Raw genomic sequence first — 16,956 nt, 5'->3', positions numbered from 1 at the left:
GGAGTTCGTTCGTTTGTAAATGCAAAAATTGAAGGAAATGGCCAAAAATACACAGAATCACCACAGCGCCCCCTAATGTTCAAATATTCTGGGAAAATTTGGGGATGTTCTAGGACTCATTGTGAACATGTCCTCAAAATTTGGTGAAAATGACGGTTAGAAAAAAAAAAAGTTATAGGCCTTTGAACTTTCAGGACACAAACCTACAAACTTCATTGGTCCATAACTTTATTGAAAAATGAGATATCAACATTCTTTCAATAACTTTTGATCGCATCGAGCCAACGATCATTTTGCCGAAGATTTCGTAAGAATCGGACCAAGCGTCTGGGAGGAGTTCGCAAAAACGTGTTTTTCACAAAATTCAAAATGGCGGCCATAAAACGGTAGGCGCATTTGCATACCATAATTTTTTTTGTGTACAGCACATCCAAGAGAACCTGTGTGAAAAGGTTCCAAGTCGATCGGTAAAAGTAAAAAAAAAAATTAACATTGCGGCCACTTTGGGGGGCGCTAGAGAGTTCTTTTTTCTCTCCTCTAAATGCGGGACCCGAATCATACGTCAATTTTGCGCACTTCTGATGCGCGTGCAAAAATTCAAGAGTTTTTGAACATGATAAAGTCCCCAAAAGTGCGTTCGAAGTGGCGAAATAATAAGAAAAAGAAAAATTCTTGCAATTTCAATAGGGCTTTCGCCCGACTTGCAGTCGGCTCAGGCCCTAATAATAATTCTTGCAATTTCAATAGGGCTTTCGCCCGACTTTCAGTCGGCTCAGGCCCTAAAAAACGGCAATTCATCTTGGTTAGCATCCTCCTGTGCGCTTTTAAAGGGTCCCCTGTTACACGGACGGTGGAGCCGGGGCTACTTGTGCCATTAGCGGACCGCCCCCCCACCACCCCCCTCCCTCCCTCCCTCCCCCAGCGGGCCCCGCGGAGTGGTCAAGCTGCCCCGGCGTTGACGGAGCGTCTGCCGGCTCCGCGGTTCATGACTGTGAATGCCTCAGTTGCAGGCTTGACTCCTGGATAACCTTCCGAGGTACCGGGAGCTTCACCCCTCCGTGACCCCGCACTCTGAAGAAGGGGTGTGTGTGTGTGTGTGTATGGGGGGGGGGAGGAGGTACCCGGACCGGGGACTTACAGCCGTGTATGTAAACACTGGAGGGATCCCCTCGAGGAAGGACGGCAGGAGATTAAAAATGGGATTGGAAGTTTTAGAAGCGTTATGTTATGAATGTAATAGTAGTAATTAGATTGACACGACATTAAATGTGTGATAATATAGCGACGACAATGGTAGGTCAAAATAATCAAAAACGACAACAAAATAAACAACCAACGTGCTGTTAAATCTCCTGGCACAACCGATATGTTCATATTTCCTTTTTTTTATACCCGCTGGCTGCTGCGGTCGTTTTTCACTAAATGGTTGAAGATATTTCAAGGCGGAAAACAGTGTTGCATTCAAAACCCCCTGTTTTTTTTTCCACCCTTTTCTTCTTACGGTCGCGATTCCCAGAAGTAACATTTCACGGTTAAAACGATTGCGACACCCGGTGTCACGGCAGGAGAGCTGTTTCGTCACCGCCGCGTTTGGAGTTTGATATCCACCGCTGTTGTCATTGGGAGAAGCCCTGTTTTGGCCGCCCCCTCTATCCTCCACCCCCCCCACCCCCACCCTCCCTCGCCGGGCCCCCGCGTGGAGCCGCCTTGCAGAGTTCAGTCGGGCTGCGAGAGGAATGCGCTGGGATGCGGAGCGGCACCAACCGTAGGAAACCGACGCAACAATTCGCCCAGTATGGACAGTAGTGATCCGTACTTACACCTCAGTAAGTCCCCCCCCCCCCCCCTCTCCCTCTATCTCCGACATGTGTTCGCGTCCCGCCGCCCGTGTCTGTTGTGTTCTTCGCCGCCGAGCTGCTGCTGCTGCTGCGTGTTGTTGTTGTGTTTTTTCTTCTTCTGAGTTTGAGAGAGAGAGAGAGAGAGAGAGAGAGCGCGTTCGTCTCATGGCGTCTTCTCTCCGCGAGCTGTGCGCGAAAAGCGTCCGCGGACTTTAACCCAAACCGACCCCCCCCCCCCCCCACCCCCCCGATCTATCCGCGAATACGGTTGCTTTGCTATTTTCTTCTTCTTCTTCTTCTTCTTCTTCTTCTTCTTCTTCCTTTCCCCTCTGCAACGGCACCGATGGAAACCAAAGCTTGCGACCGACACAAAAGTCAGGTGATCGAGGTTGTGCCGGTCAAGCAAGGTCAGAGGTTGGCACTTTAATTGCGCGTGTGTTATTTATGGCGCTTGTCGCGCGTCTCTTCGCTAAACTGTTTGAGACAGAGACACAATTTATTGGTCTGGGAATCGCCCGTCAGATCCAGAGAGAAATGCATGCGAGGAATGGCGGATCTCGGTTTGATGTACAAACTTGCAATGAGCACCACTAATGGGGTAGTACAAGGAAACTTGGCTTCGGAAGATAAAAAAAAGAAAAATGTGCGAACCCCTTTCGTGTTGTCGCAGATATCTCGGCACCATTTTGAAGGGGCTGAAGAGTTGTTTCCATAACGAATGTGGCTCCCCGGAGGGGGGGGGGGGGGTGAGGGAGACATCTGGATTGGAGAGCTTGCAGAGGGAAGCCTGCAGCACACAGGAGTAACGGAGACGTCCCTCCGGGCCGCGCGGGCCTCCTTGTCTGTCTTTGAAGAATAACTCTCATCAGGCAGTTGTGGCATCTGAAGGTTTATGCACGTCAGCACAGCATCAGACCACTGTGTCATTGTGTGGATTGGTTATTGATCCTTTATTCTTAAGTATGAGATGTTTTCTTAGTCATGCCGTGCCCTGCCAAGGCCTTTGTGATCTCTGGTTACGGCAACCTACAACTGACTGTAAAACATTTATTTAAAATCTCTTTGGGACATTTAACATGAGTTGTACCTCTTGTTGTAACCGAGTTCAGTGACCAATCCAGGCCTTGTCCAAATGTTTACAAGGCATGTCGAGTTATTCAAAAACTGCTGATCTCAAAGAATCGGATCAACCTTGGTTTTGAAGCCTTTTGCTGCCCCTTCACGGTCCAACAGTAACGCCGGTTGCAGCCATACCAGCCGACAGTGACTTGCAATCTGTACGTTGGTCCTTTTTGAAGTCTAATAGCAGTGGTTATAAATCAGTATCAGCTGAGCCCTGCCAGCGCAGCTCTTATCTAGTTACATTCTATAAGCTGGTAGTAAAGCCACAGAGCTGTTTACGAGCGAATAGCCACAACCACTGCAGGATCATGTCGAAGAAGAACTGTTGTGGTTTTGTCCGTATGTGCTCGTCCCCCCTGGCGATGATTTATTATGTATTATTTTGCTCCCCCAGCGGGAGATGATCGCTCTGAAATGAATCTGTCTTGGTGTGGCAGCACAGGGCCGAGCCCTCAGAAAGAAGAAAAAAAAACAGTCTCTGGTGATTATGCGTGGATTGTTTTTCGTGATCCACTCAGCTTCTCCCTGACACGTTCTAGGTTTCAGTTCGATGCAGACCTGCCCCGGACCTTTTAAGTAGAATCAGCATTTTTCTCTGTCAGCACTACAGCATTTTTCTTCATTTCTTCATTTTTCATTTTTCCGTCGGTGGAAGTGATTCTAGACGAGCTGACGAGCACCCAAAAAAGGAGAGCGTTTTCCGCCCCCGTACATCGGGGGAAGTCACGGGCAAAAAAAAAAAAAAAAAAGCAGAACGGGATGGAAGAGTGAAGGGAGCCAAATAAAGGAGAAGTGTGTAGGGGGAGGGGTGGGGGAGGGGGTGGGTGGAGAAGAGTCACCCTCGTTGATGTGAACTCTCATCACTTGCCAGGGGTCAGCGATTGACCTCCCGGTGCACACTAGGAGGCACAGCGGGTCACACACACACACACACACACACACAAACACACAGTCGAGGCCTAAACTTCACAGCTGCAAATGTATGGACCTCCGATGCGACTGTGGTATCATGTGACTTTAAAATGATGTGTGTGGCACTGTTTGACTGGCGGCGGTATTAAACCGGCTCTCTTAACAGGCCGATCCCTGCACAGAGCACTCCCCCGCTCCACTCCTGCAGAGTTTGAAACAACCCACACAGGTAGAGAGGGGTGTGGCTCTCTGCAGGTATTTGCTCAAGAATTCTGTAGCTTGAGACCTGCAGAGCCTCAATGCCGGCGCACGCATCAGCACACACTGCACACAATGGCTTTATTCCCTGCCACTTTTGATCGAGTGTGTGTATTTATGTGTCAGGGAGGCTGCTTGTCGAGCCGAGTGTGTGTGTGTGTGTGAGAGTGTGAGTGGGTGCTAATTGTGAGGACAGGATGAGGGAAGAGAAAGGGTGTAAGGAGGCCATTCTGTGGGCTAATTGCCAGTAATTAGTCATTAGTGATGAAGGTCAAGGCTTTGATTTAATTCCGGCTTTAATCGAGCAGAGAACCTTGAAAGGCTCACGGGGGGGGGGGGCGTTTAGTATCAAATAGCTTTTTCTTTTCTAATTATGCAGTATAAGGTGCGTGCCGCACATCTAATTTTCCACACACTCGACGCTACGTGTTACACGTCCCTCGCATCTCAATCCATTCCGGTGTTTACTTCTCACTAGCTCATCAAACCAAAAAGGCGGGGGCATCTAAACGGCAACATCAGGGGTTGGATAAATGACCACCTCCTCCCGTCAGTGTCACTTAGCGCAGAGAAAAGTCGGGGAAACCAAAAAAAACGATTCCCGCTTGTCGTCCGGGTTCAACAACAGGGGCAAGTAAGACGCCACGTTGGGCGAGTGAATCCATCGACTCACTTGCCTGATCATGAAAAGGATTAAAGGGAATGTTTGCAATCTATTTAATTGCAGCAATGGAAGTTTCTAAGGAGGGGTCCGTCTCGCTTTCTTCTCAATGGGAGCGCTAGTGCACCGATTGAGGGAACGATTAGAATTCTAATCATTGCTCAAACTTACTTTGGAAATCCAAAATGATCGTTTTAACCATTTAATTGGACACCACTGTATAGAAATACTCGAATAAGCCTTTCAGATCTTAGCAACAAAAGTGTCAGCAGCACTCGTCGCGTCATAGACTGTCACTGACGGTGTTTGGTTGTCACGTTGTTGGATTGTGGTTTTTCATGTGTTAACATGTATGCAGTACAGTAGTTGAAGGTGGAGCTTCATTTTTCCTTCATTCGCCGTTGGGTATTTTAAACTATGATAACATGTACACTATTTAACTGGCATAATGTTCCATATGTCAAATACTAATGTGCTGGCTGTCAAATAAATGTGGAGAAAATATTTAAAATATATACTGTATTTTGCCATTCAACGCATTGTGTTTACAGTGCTAAAAATTGCAAAAATCAACAAAACTTTTTTTTGTGTGTAATTAATTCAGAAAATGTTTATTTTTTTAATTATTTGACCACCCCACTTAGTCTTTAAATGCTAATGTCTGATGGAAAATTGTTAAAAACCTAATTGAAAAAAACTATTTTGTAAAGGCATATTTTTTCCATACTTTTTTATATACAGGCCATTCTAATCATTTCTGACATTTCCAGCTCTTAACCGTTAGTTCGCTTCATCATGCAATATCAGGTTCATCATTGAGGGCAGACCTATGGCAGCCACAGGTAACGCCATAAGCACATCATGTCTCATTAAACCTCTCCATTGAAGAACGGGCTAAAAAAACCTCTCGGCTATTTCGAGGGTCGAGCGCCGCTGCTGCCTCACGCTTACGCGCATTAACACTCGAGCACGCTTTGCTGTTGGGAAGAAAAACATGTTTTTCTGCTCTTCTATGTTTTTGCCTTTCCTCTAAACGTTCACGCAACTGAGCGTGTTGCATGATAATGACCTTTTCACAGGGGCCCACCAGCAGTTGTTTCTTCTCCTTCTTTCAGTTAAGCCTTTGGAATTTGTGACAAAATAATCTCTCTGTTACTGACCTATTCAGATTTATTTAAGGTTGCCAGTTATCCCCCACGTTTTCGTAGTCCATGATACTATGATCTATGAATGCTAATTGCGGCTGTCAGGGCTAATGTGGCATGTTTTATGTGGGCCACGACACTATTATAACGATGCCTCCTTTTAAGGAGGACCGCATTATTTTAGCTCGTCCCCCGCGGGATTCGCGTTAAGTCTGACAGAGAGGCGGGGGGGGGGGGGGGGGGATCTGGTTTCTGGTGGCTACCCTTCAAGCACTGTATAGACATTCGATCCCGCCCTCGTGCAGGTGCACGGGGGACAAGAAAACTCTTGAGTCATGTCGGGTAAAATAGATGCACACACACACACACACACAGGTCCCGGGAAGGCTCCTCTAGTTTTTTTAGCGCCATCGGGGGCTGCAAATGTCTGTTTCCCGACGCTTTGACGGGGCGCACGTTGGCTCTGAATAAAAAGCAGCAGCAGCTGCAGACTAAAATCAGTTCCAATTCAACGTTCATCGTTTCTCTTCTCTGGGCATCAGGATTTGACATACTTCTAAGCCCAGGAATGCATGTCGTCCTCTGGGATTGTTGACCAGAGTGAACTTTTTTCGCGGGCCGATTTACACCGAAACCATTGTCTCACTGTATTTTAAAGGCTGTTTTGATACACGGCGTCTTGAAACGGTCAGAGGATTGAATGCATCCCTGCGTGGGGTTACTTGGTTTATTTAGGCTCCCTTAGGGGTTTGCCATGTATTGTTCCTCTTGTCTTTTAAGGTATATTTTTGGCCTGTGTTGCATCTGGGTTTTCACTTTGCTGCGTGTTTGCTCGACTGTCCTCGGGTTCCGAAACAGACCATTCCCGACATCCTGTAATGTTAAAACACTTGTTAAACACACAAACGTACTAACAATGTGCACGTAGGCAGCCTGACACAGAGGACTGCAGTACCGTTAAGCATTAAGGGGAAATTTAAACCGTTATGAGATCCAAGAGATAATTCTTTATCTTCTGAACACTCTCCGTCACTTCCTTTCACAACACTCACCTCAGTGTTTTTTTTTTCTTGACATTTATATCCGCTACACATTAAAAAGAAAGCCTCTGACTAATATTCAGTGGCAGAGAAGAAAAAATGTTGTCTAAATATGTAACTGGACACACTCCAGTCTGGATCATTTTCAGAGGGAGTAATTGGAAACTCTTGATGGTTCTGTACACTGTACAAGTGCGAGCCTCTCTCCCCCCCACGAGGCCCCTCCTCCTCCCCCCCCCCCCCCCCCCGCGACGGACACACCCCCCCCCCCCTGTTCTGCCGCCCGCAACAGGTGTCGCGGTGCGGGCAGCCCGAGCGGCGCACTGCGTGGGTGGGTAGTTGTGGAGCAGTCGGTCAGTAAACAGTTCCCGTCGGATTGATCTCTGGGGAAGGATAATCCGGGTAATCCCATAACCGGTGCCGTAGGAACCCCGCCTCTTTTGCTCTTCACTAACACCCCGCCCATTTTCCCACATCCACCCGTCTGTTTCTGTTCCGTCCTGGAGAGGGCCTGATCTCTGGAATATCCCCTTTATTTATTTTATATTATTTTTTTTAGTTTGTCTCCGAGCCAACACTTGAGTCCTGGTCCAGGGTGACTGGCATCCCGCCCCGGCGCCACACTTGCACCAGGGAAGGCATGTGGCACCCCGCGGCATCCCCTGCAACCGGGGGCGGCCCCGCCAAGGAGATCGCAGGTCATGGCCACTGTGAGTAGCCGTGGGTTCTGGCTCGCTTGCGTGTGTTTGTTGCTGGATCAGATTCGAAATCGAAGAGGTCGCCTGACTGTGCGCTGCGGCTGCCCTGTGATTTTTTTTTTTTTTCCCCCACAGTGGCGGAGTTGGGTCACTGAAAGCGAGCGCTGCACAGATGCACTCTGGTAATGCCTCTAATCCCCGCGCGGTCTCCAAACACGTTTATTTTGAATTTCTTTCCCCAGTGGGAGGAACTTGCAAATAACAGGGCGAATTCAGTGGTTTGAGCATGATTATACACGACGCTCACTGTTATACATTTCTCACATTGACGGTATGTTGGTCGGCATGGTATTAAGATACAAATGATTTGCCCACAGCAGCTGAGAGCCTTTAAAATCGTTGGATCGTTTCAACCAGTTGTGACAGGTACAAGGCTCCGGTGTGGCTTGTGACTCACTTTAGGTGTCGGATGGGGTCAGCGGGGATGCCACTCAACTTCCCAGGATGCTTCCAGCTGTCTTAGCCTTGTCCTTCACTCTCAGTTTACCCCTCGACACTTCTCCCTCCCCATTAGTCCTCTCAGCCCTGCTTTCTCTCTCTCTCTCTCTCTCTCGCTCTCTCGGTCTGCTGTCTGTCGCCTTGTATCCCTCCATCGGTGCCCTCTGTGATCAGTTTCTATTGTTGCTCTTCCCGACTTCTTGTGTTTCTTGTGCTCACTTCCACGCGCGCCTTAGGTCGGCATATTGACTGACTCACCGCTTGCGTGTCCAACGTGCAGCTAATTGCACACGGCGTCTTTTAGGGAAGCGCGTCTACGTCCTGTTTATAACTGTAGTTTCCCATGGCTGAAAACTTTAAAGGGTGTTCATTCAGCTCGGGGGCCCGATGGAACTTCACAAAAGGTCTTCACAGCATATGGTCTTGGCCCCGGAGAACTGAAAGGTTCACCCACCTGCACTGCATGCACATGCTGTCTATATGTTGTGTTCCGCTCTCTCCACTGAGAGCACAGCAGGGCAGTCCACACAGCTGTGATTACAACCATTATAACACTCATCATTATAGTCTACAATAATGTTGAGAAATGGATTGAAAGGGTACGTGAGCTACTGTTGATTCTTATTCTTAGTAATTGGTGGAATCAACTGGAGTGTGGATTTGTGTTATATATATATAGCTTTCTATATTCCACACTTGGTTTGGTTTCAAACTTGAGTGAGTTTCTGTGAGTTCATTTTCACATTATGGTTGTATGATGTGAGAAATTCATTTAAAATTGTTAAAAGTCGAAGTGGTGAAACATGCAAAGCTCCCAGGCCCTCTTCATAATACCCTTTGAGAGATAGCCGGTCCGTGCCGGAGTCGATCCACCACTTCCAGTCCAAAATATCTCAACTGTTATTGATGGATCCAATGACGATCACATTCCACTCTGGATGAACACTGACCTGTCCTGTGGTGGCACTATCAGGTCCTTTTGGCTTATTGGTTTATAACCAGAAATTACCCACAAAACAAAACAACTTTGTCAGCCTGTTACGTCCGACTTGGCCGCTGTGGCAAAAAACAACGTGGCTGCCTTCATCAAAGTCCGGTTTCCTCCTGACTGTAGTGCAAATTTTGACCACATTTTGGGAAATATCACGTAATAATGCGTCTTTCTATCTACTCCTGTGTCGTAAATACATTTGGAGTAGGTTCATTGAAATTAAACGGCGTCAGTCAAATATTAAACAAAGTGATAAATTTGAGTTTGTGTAATCATTTCAGATAAGAAACCACATTGCTCCACGAAGAGCTGATGCAATTTTTGTCCCTTCATTGAAACACGAGCCTCATGCTTTTTGCATGTCAGGAGTTTCATTTTTTTGTCTTCTTGTTAAAAATTTTATCAACGCTATTCCACCTCAGCCAGGCGTGAAGAGCACTTTGGTTTTATCTTCCATCGTTTTCTCTCAGGTAAACAAACACACCTGAAAACAAGTTAACAGAATGTTTTTTTTTTTTTAGATGTAGAAAACGATCCGATGCCACTTTACCGTGAGACCACTAAACCAGTGGGTGTTTCTGGCTGTCCTTCTAGGTTCTGGTCACAGATGCACAGGTCAGGTCGCCCTGGTCACACTCACTCGGTCACAGCATGAGATGAGTGGGTTGGTATGTATTTTGTGTGTGGGATTTGACGCTCCCCCCCCCCCCCCCCCCCCATCCGTCGGAAGCCATGTGAGAGATTACTTCTTGGAAGTAATTTGGGTTACCTCATCATGCTTCGGTTTGCGTTGGGCCACCTGTGTGTTTGTTTTTCACTGTTTTTCACCGTTTTTACAAGTCTTTTTTTTTTTCATCCCTCGCGAAGCAATCTCTACTTCATCGTAGATGCCTCAGCCCCGGGCCTCCTCGTCAATCTTCTTCTTCTGCCTCAGCGTAAGAGGCTTCCCCCCGCTGGCGCGTCTGTTGTGGATGTGAGAACGCGGCCCTGCATCATGTGTTTACCTTATATTCATTAGCTTAACCGGGGCATGTTCTCTCTCTTACATGAAGCGGTCCTATAGAGAAACGAAAGCGAGGGGCGGATGCGGTAGTTAGAAAAGGGAGTTCTCCTCTCTGCTTTTGATGAAATGTGTTTTTGATAGAGAGTTCACCACGGGACAGAATTAAGGGTCAGTGAGGTTCACTAGCTTGAGGGCTTGTTGTCACAGCCGTATATGCCTTTACGGAAAAACATTGCTTTCCCCCTTGTTTTCAAAAAGAAAGGCATATTATATATTATCTGCTTCAGTTCATCCAATGTACCGTATTTATTTTGGCCGTTTAACTCCAGAGAGGGAGTCCGAACATGGATCAGGTGTCCCTGCAGCAGCTCTGGACATTTTGCTGCTTATGTAACAGTAGAGAATGTCTTCATTTTCTATCGCCAATAACCGTGTCTATCTCCACAATCATAGCTGTGCAGAAAAAAACAAAACAAACAGGAGCATTTTTTTCAATTGATGATTTAATGTTCTCAGCCGGGAGGACAGATTAGAGCTGGTGTGGTGGAGGGATCATGTGAGCTTTGGAGAGGGATGCCGTTTCGGAGCGAGACAATGCCCTCCCCCCATCCTCACGTCGTCCCGCCCGCCCATCCACGGCTCCTCTTTTTCCCATCTCCATCCCTCCCTGCGTCCCCTCCTCCTCTGCCTCCCACCTTCTTGACAGCTGGCCTGCTGAGCTGCAGATACTTAGCCAGGGATAAGAGGATTTACTGACACAATTGATCAGACATCAACCTCATTTAGCACAGAAATAAATGTTTAAAGGGTGCTGATTTTTTTTTTCTTTCTTTTTTATTGTGAAAGATGACCGGCGTGTGTGCTCACGAGGAGTGTGTGTGTGTGTGTGTCAGATGACACGCCGGGGTGCTGCATTGGCAGGGAGGAGATGTCTTAATTACATGTCCGCTGTCTATAACGAGCTCCACAGGCTGAATACTTCAGGGCACGTTCTGCTCACTGTCACTTGGCCCATGTCCAATTGAGACGTGAGACGTGAGACGTGAGAGCACTCGGGCTGCACCGCATGCAGACCGACACAGGCACTAAACAGATCAATACACACCACGAGGATCTGTCTTCATAATCTCATGGATCTACCGAGGAGTTGTTCAGTAGTCGATTTGCTGCTCCCACCACAGTCCCTCATCCCTCACTGCCAACCCCCCCCAACCCCCCCTCCTCTCCCCCACTACCCCCTGCAATAAACACTCCCATTGCTAGTCTGTTCTACAGACAGGAGATATTATTAGCCAGTGGGCCATGGGCTTATTGAATTACCACGCAGCGGAGTGCTCCACCCGGCCTCGCAGTAATTAACAGTGAGGGATTTAGAGGGGTTTGTGGTCTGTGATGTTCGTTTAAACCTGTTGATCATCTCGTCATCCTGATACATTTGTGGCTTCGGCCGAACTCTGCCACACATGCGGGAATGTGTTTGACCTTCATAAAGCATCAGCTGTGGGAGGAGGAGGAGGAGGAGGACCACGTGTCCTTTGCAGATCTGAAATGATTGGGGGGTGGAGATGTTCATTCTCAGTTCAATGTGGGACTGCATTCATTTAAGCATAAGTCTTATATTTATCATAATCTGAATTCATTTATCTTATTTTTTTACTCGTGACCAAGCTAGGTTGTGCATTCGACAACATGCAAGACTGCATTGTGGATTCATGAGAAGCACACACAACAGGAAACCCGTCTCGGATCGATCCCCGTAGGGAAATCCAGTCGGAAGAGCGCAAAGCCTTCGGGGGGGGGGGGGGTGGACAGAAACCAGAGGAAGCGCGGGATCGTCATCTCAGTGGCGGAGGGCGGGAGGCTGAGCCGTTTACCGAGGTACCCAAAGCTAAAGCAAGCAGGGTCGGCAGTGGGAAGTCAGTCGGAGAGTAAACGAAGGGAAAGTCAAAAAGTTGAGTGAGTGACAGAGGTTAAAATACCGGGCCGAGTGAGAGGGAACGAGCCCATGAGGTGTGTGAGAGCAGAAGATTCATCTTGTGCCATTTCAACGTGTACAAATCAGCACTGTATTTTCTATTTGTTTTCACTGTATATCTTGGACTAACACTTTTGTCCAGTTCTGTATGTGGGGCTATTCTCCAGCCCTTGTACTATTAGGGTCAGTGTGCATATAGTCTCTGGAAGACCATGTCTAGCAAATATCGCATTTCAAAATACATCACTGATATTGCCAATGCAAATTCCTGCTTATTTTGTATGTACAGTATAACGTCTATATCAGGACTGAACCGTAAAGGGACAGTAATATTATCCTATTCAATAACTTCTATGGCATTCCACCCACCATGACAACAACATGTGATAAACTAATCAGGCTAAAGTCCATTCCAGTATCAGTAAGTGGTCTTCCCATATATTAATCAGGATGAATTCAAATCAAAACTCTGAGGATCTGTTGTTGTTGTCTGGGGCATTACATTAGGCGCCGGGCAATTTACTTTGTAGATTGTATGTCATTTCTGAGAAAAATCCGTTTAAACCGCGGGCTTCTGCAGATAGGAACTTTTTGTACTTGGTCCAGGAGTTTGGCAACAGGCGACCTTTGACTGGCGACGCTCGCGGTCAAAGGTGCCCTTCGCTGCTCTGTCTGTTTGTTTGCTCTCAAATAGATGCTTCATTTGCTGCAGCGCTGAAATCGGTTTAAAACTACAGCCGCGTGAATTTGTTCCGAATGGTATTTGTCATTATTAGTAACGATTGAGACATTTCTTGCTATTTCTGCTTGTGAAGATACTACTCCGTATTCACAGTGCACATTCGAGGACAAATTAAAAGTAGTACCCAAGCTTTTTTTTTAACACAAAAAAGAGAACTGCTTTTGCTTTCAAGCTGTACGAGGCTACATTCCTGCAAATGCAGAAAATGAGGACTTAAAGACGACTGAATTCGGTGGATTGTTGTGCACAAGGGCGCTGCTCAATGGCCTCTCGGTGGCTGTCTGTTAGTTCAGGAATGCTTGATTTGAAATGCAGCAGAGTTTCCATGAGCGCGGACGAGTCTCTTGGTCGATCACGTTAAATTGAATTCCCGGGAAGCCCGAAAATTGTGATGGCGGTTTATATTTAATTCACTGGAAGCAGCGGAAATAAATGTGAATTCTGCCAGTGTCCTATGATATTTATACACATTTTTCTTTTTGGCTCCCGCTGCTTGCTAACATACCTTCCTCTGCTGTGCGACGTGTGATAGGCGTGCACATTCCAGCGGCTTCTTTGTTTTGGAGGTGATTTACATAGAATGGAGATGGAACAGCCGGTTGAGGCGGGCCGTTTGAGGATAGGCCCCTTTGAGCTGCTCCGGGCAATTCGTGCTTCCTCCTGTGAACATGTTGGCCTCCTTCCACCCACACACACACACACACACACACACACATCACAAAGCATGCATTTCAAGCATCCCGCCACCAGCTGACTGTCCATGTGCTCTCGTGCTCTCCCGTGTTACTGCATCTCGGATGCCCAAAATGTCGGGCATGTTTGGCTCCGTCTCAAGCGCACAGGTTATGTGGAAGACGTGAGGTTTTTATTTTTATTTTTTATTAGCCAAGCTAGAACATGTCAGAAATGTTTTTCCCAACCAAAATTTGCTCTGAATACAACGCTATTAGCTTCAAGCAGAAAAGCTTCAAATCCTCACATTTGGGTTTAGTTTGAAATGCTCCTCGTTCGCTAATCTGTCTTATAAATACTTTCCCCCCCCCCCGTGAAACAACCTTTGTCCTCTGGCCCCGGCGATCGGGATTCTTTTTCGGCGGTTTGGCAAATTCTGGCGGCGGCGGCGTAGGGCCCAGCGACTGGATCTCCCGCTCAGCACTTTCTAGAACAGAATGGATCTTTACGAGCCCCGGAGGGAATTTGTCATGCACATAAAGAAAGGGGTCAGCGCACAAAATCCGACACAGTACGCGCTGTACAGTCCTCGACCGTTACATAAGCTCGTTGTTCAGAGGAATCTGCCCTCCAAAGAGCTCGCGGTACACTCCCATCGCCATTGTCGAAATTTTAAATCTAGGTGGCGCTCGCCAGGCAGTAGCGTGCACCCCAAAGAGTTTGGTGCTGTGGATCTGAATGTCAGTTGAATATTTTTATTGTGTGTCCAGTCAGAGCTCTGCTGCAGAGAGGGAGGGCCTCCCCCCCTCTCACACACCCCCCCGATACATATTTGTCTGCCAGGGTTCACTCGCGGAGGGCTGCGGAACGCGAGCGAATGGGAGAGGGGGGTGGAGAAGCTGTAGCCTCGGCGCTAAACAGGAAGTTGCGCAACATCTGTTCCTTGGCATTCAGGGAATGAGCGAGGAGCTGTGTGCCTGACAGTGTGTCCCCGTGTTAAAAATAAAACAGGCGGACAATGTGACATTACTCTTTGTTTCCCAATTCGCTGAAATCGGAGAGACTCGTCACGCGTTGCTCAAACTTTCCGTTTCCAAATGGAGTCGTGACACCCGGGAACCGATACGCGTTTAATCACTGTCAGCGGTTTAGTAATAAAGCCGCGTTTCAAAATGATGGCAAAGTGTTTGGCAAGTCTGTGTAATTTCAGACAGGCTGCGAACTGAAGTCACACGCAGAATCGGCCCAAACTTTATTAGAGGGACATGAGCAATTACACTACAGAAACACATCTTTGTCAACTTTGGAGACCATGCTGGGACAGACACTGCCTGTGGGCCAGTGAATCTTTTGAGATGTTCCTTTATTTGCGGGTCCAACATGAGAAACTGTGGGCCGGCAACGTGATGTGTAAAATAGAGCTATAAGATCTTTTCTGATATACACTGTGAAGTGAAAGGATACGAATGAAGATGAGTCACGATGAAGGGTGGAAGTTAAGACTAGAGATCATTAGATCATAAAACAGACCCGTATGAGGGAGTCTTTACTAATTATAAGGAAAGTAAATCCAGCTCCCATGCACAGCGGAAGCATTCAGATTAAGTCTCTGGAGCAAATGGAGCTGCGATATGACACGTGTGAGTTTAAATGATCAGTGTAGCTCAGGCAGGCTGGAGATGTTATCTAGAATAGTATTGACGGGTTGTCTTATCTTAAAGCAAATTTGTACATGTTTTTGTTCCTTAATGGGACGTGAGCTCCCTTTTAAATGAAGTCTGATTGTAAGGAATCATTGATTACAGTAAACATTTAGAACTTAAAAAGTCTCACCCACTAGTTTAAGTTTAGTGAATGGAATGGAATTTTTCCATTCCGATTAGGCCCAATTGTGCACGTGGTGGCTCTCTACTCTTCCTCCGTGTCATTTGGCTCAAACAAACCGTTTTTATTAATTTCACCAACGTGAAAGCCCAGAGAGGCTTGCATCCGGGCATGTGCCTCCCGTACCTGTGCGTGGGTGTTTTGTGATGCGCAGTGACGACGAGCCGACGCGCTCACAGCTACACATCACATGCATGAACTTAAACGAATGCGCCCCGATACACTGTTGATTGACAGCTTTTCTAAGTAGGTCATCTATGTAAATGCCAGCCTTGTCGGTTTACATCAATGGATGCAAAGCAAAGTCAGCACCTGATATCAGATGTTTCTCGCTCCATGTATTCACACAACCGGGTCGGCATAGCGGCGCATTGCACTGTTAACAATCTCCGATTCTCAGGCAGGTTTTCTATATATATAGAAAATATATATACATATATTGTTATATACATATGTCATTTTTCCATATGCCCTATTTTTTAAATGCATCTTCAGCAGCCATTGCCCCCTATTTTAAAGTGAAAGCTGATTTTTCCGCTGCTCTGTTTGATGTGTAAATGAGGTGGTTCTATTGCTTAAACCATTGATGGTATGAAGGGTCCCTCATGTCAGGTCTAAGCATCGGGGACCCGTTTGGATGCATTCGGTTGCCCCAATCGACTCGTAACTCAGTTTCTTTTCCTCTTGTTTATTTGTTCTCAACACATCCCCCCCCTTCCTTCTCCTCCAGACTCCACGGGGCCGATGACCCACACCCATCCCCCTCCCATGGGAGGCATGGTCGGCCACCCGTCAGTCATCAGCACCTCCAGGCCCCTAACGTCGCCCATGTCCGCCTTGGGCTCTTCGATGAACGGCCTGGCGTCCCCGTACCCCGTCATCACGTCCTCCCTGGGCTCTGCTTCCATATCGCTGCCGTCCACGCCCAACATGAACTTTGGACCTCTCGGCAGCCCGCAGGTGAGAAGATGTGCGGGGTATGTTCTGATGGTCGTCAGATAGCTGTGAAGCTCGTCTCGAAAGGCGTCTTTTTTTTTTTTTACGAATTGAAACTTTTTGCTTGAAGAAAAAGGTATACTTTTGTTCATTATTGGAAGGTTTTCTCATCACGTAACGATGGCATTCTAGTTGTAATAAAATGTTTGAATTCACCTTTTCTTGGCAATGCCTTGTCAAAGAAGTCAAAGTGAAAGAAAGACATTTGAAAAACATCAGGGCAAGGTGCTTTGAAACAGAATGCATGTCTTTACCCTTTATCCATTCCTCACAACAAAGGCTCGTATTCTTTCAAATTTCTCCTTTCGGGAAGCTTTGTCCGCATTAAACTGTCATGTTCTGTGGTCGATCATGTGCCTCTCACTCTCTGGTTGAAGGGTCAGGTATATCCAGTGCGTTTCGGGCCGGATTTCTCTCCCCTCTACCCACACGCCGACCTTTAACCCCCTGGGCCCGAAAGGTGACCCCTGAGTTCTGTTTTGCTGCTGTCATGCAAAAGGACTTAAGATGCGCTCCGTCTA

General features: G+C 47.2%; 1 protein-coding gene across 6 annotated transcripts in view; it reads left to right on the top strand.

Annotated features, from left to right (window-relative positions):
• The window catches only part of rxrgb (retinoid X receptor, gamma b), a 35,253-nt gene that overhangs the window by 12,200 nt on the left and 6,097 nt on the right, over positions 1-16,956 (top strand). For 2 of the 6 annotated variants that reach the window (XM_062563453.1, XM_037469823.2), the window contains exons 1-3: positions 1,677-1,826; positions 7,536-7,686; positions 16,170-16,399. In XM_062563453.1, the coding sequence (XP_062419437.1) occupies positions 7,617-7,686; positions 16,170-16,399 (300 nt within the window). In that variant the 5' untranslated portion in view covers positions 1,677-1,826; positions 7,536-7,616. Of the gene's footprint in view, positions 1-1,667; positions 1,827-2,143; positions 2,246-7,535; positions 7,687-7,823; positions 7,857-16,169; positions 16,400-16,956 lie in introns of those variants that run through there. The other 4 variants (XM_037469825.2, XM_037469821.2, XM_037469826.2 and 1 more) reach the window with 4 other exon arrangements.

This window comes from Pungitius pungitius, chromosome 7 (genome assembly GCF_949316345.1).
Source record: "Pungitius pungitius chromosome 7, fPunPun2.1, whole genome shotgun sequence".
Classification (NCBI taxonomy): domain Eukaryota; kingdom Metazoa; phylum Chordata; class Actinopteri; order Perciformes; family Gasterosteidae; genus Pungitius; species Pungitius pungitius.
The sequence above is the reverse complement of the archived record's forward strand: the minus strand, read 5'-3'. Positions and strand labels throughout refer to the sequence as shown.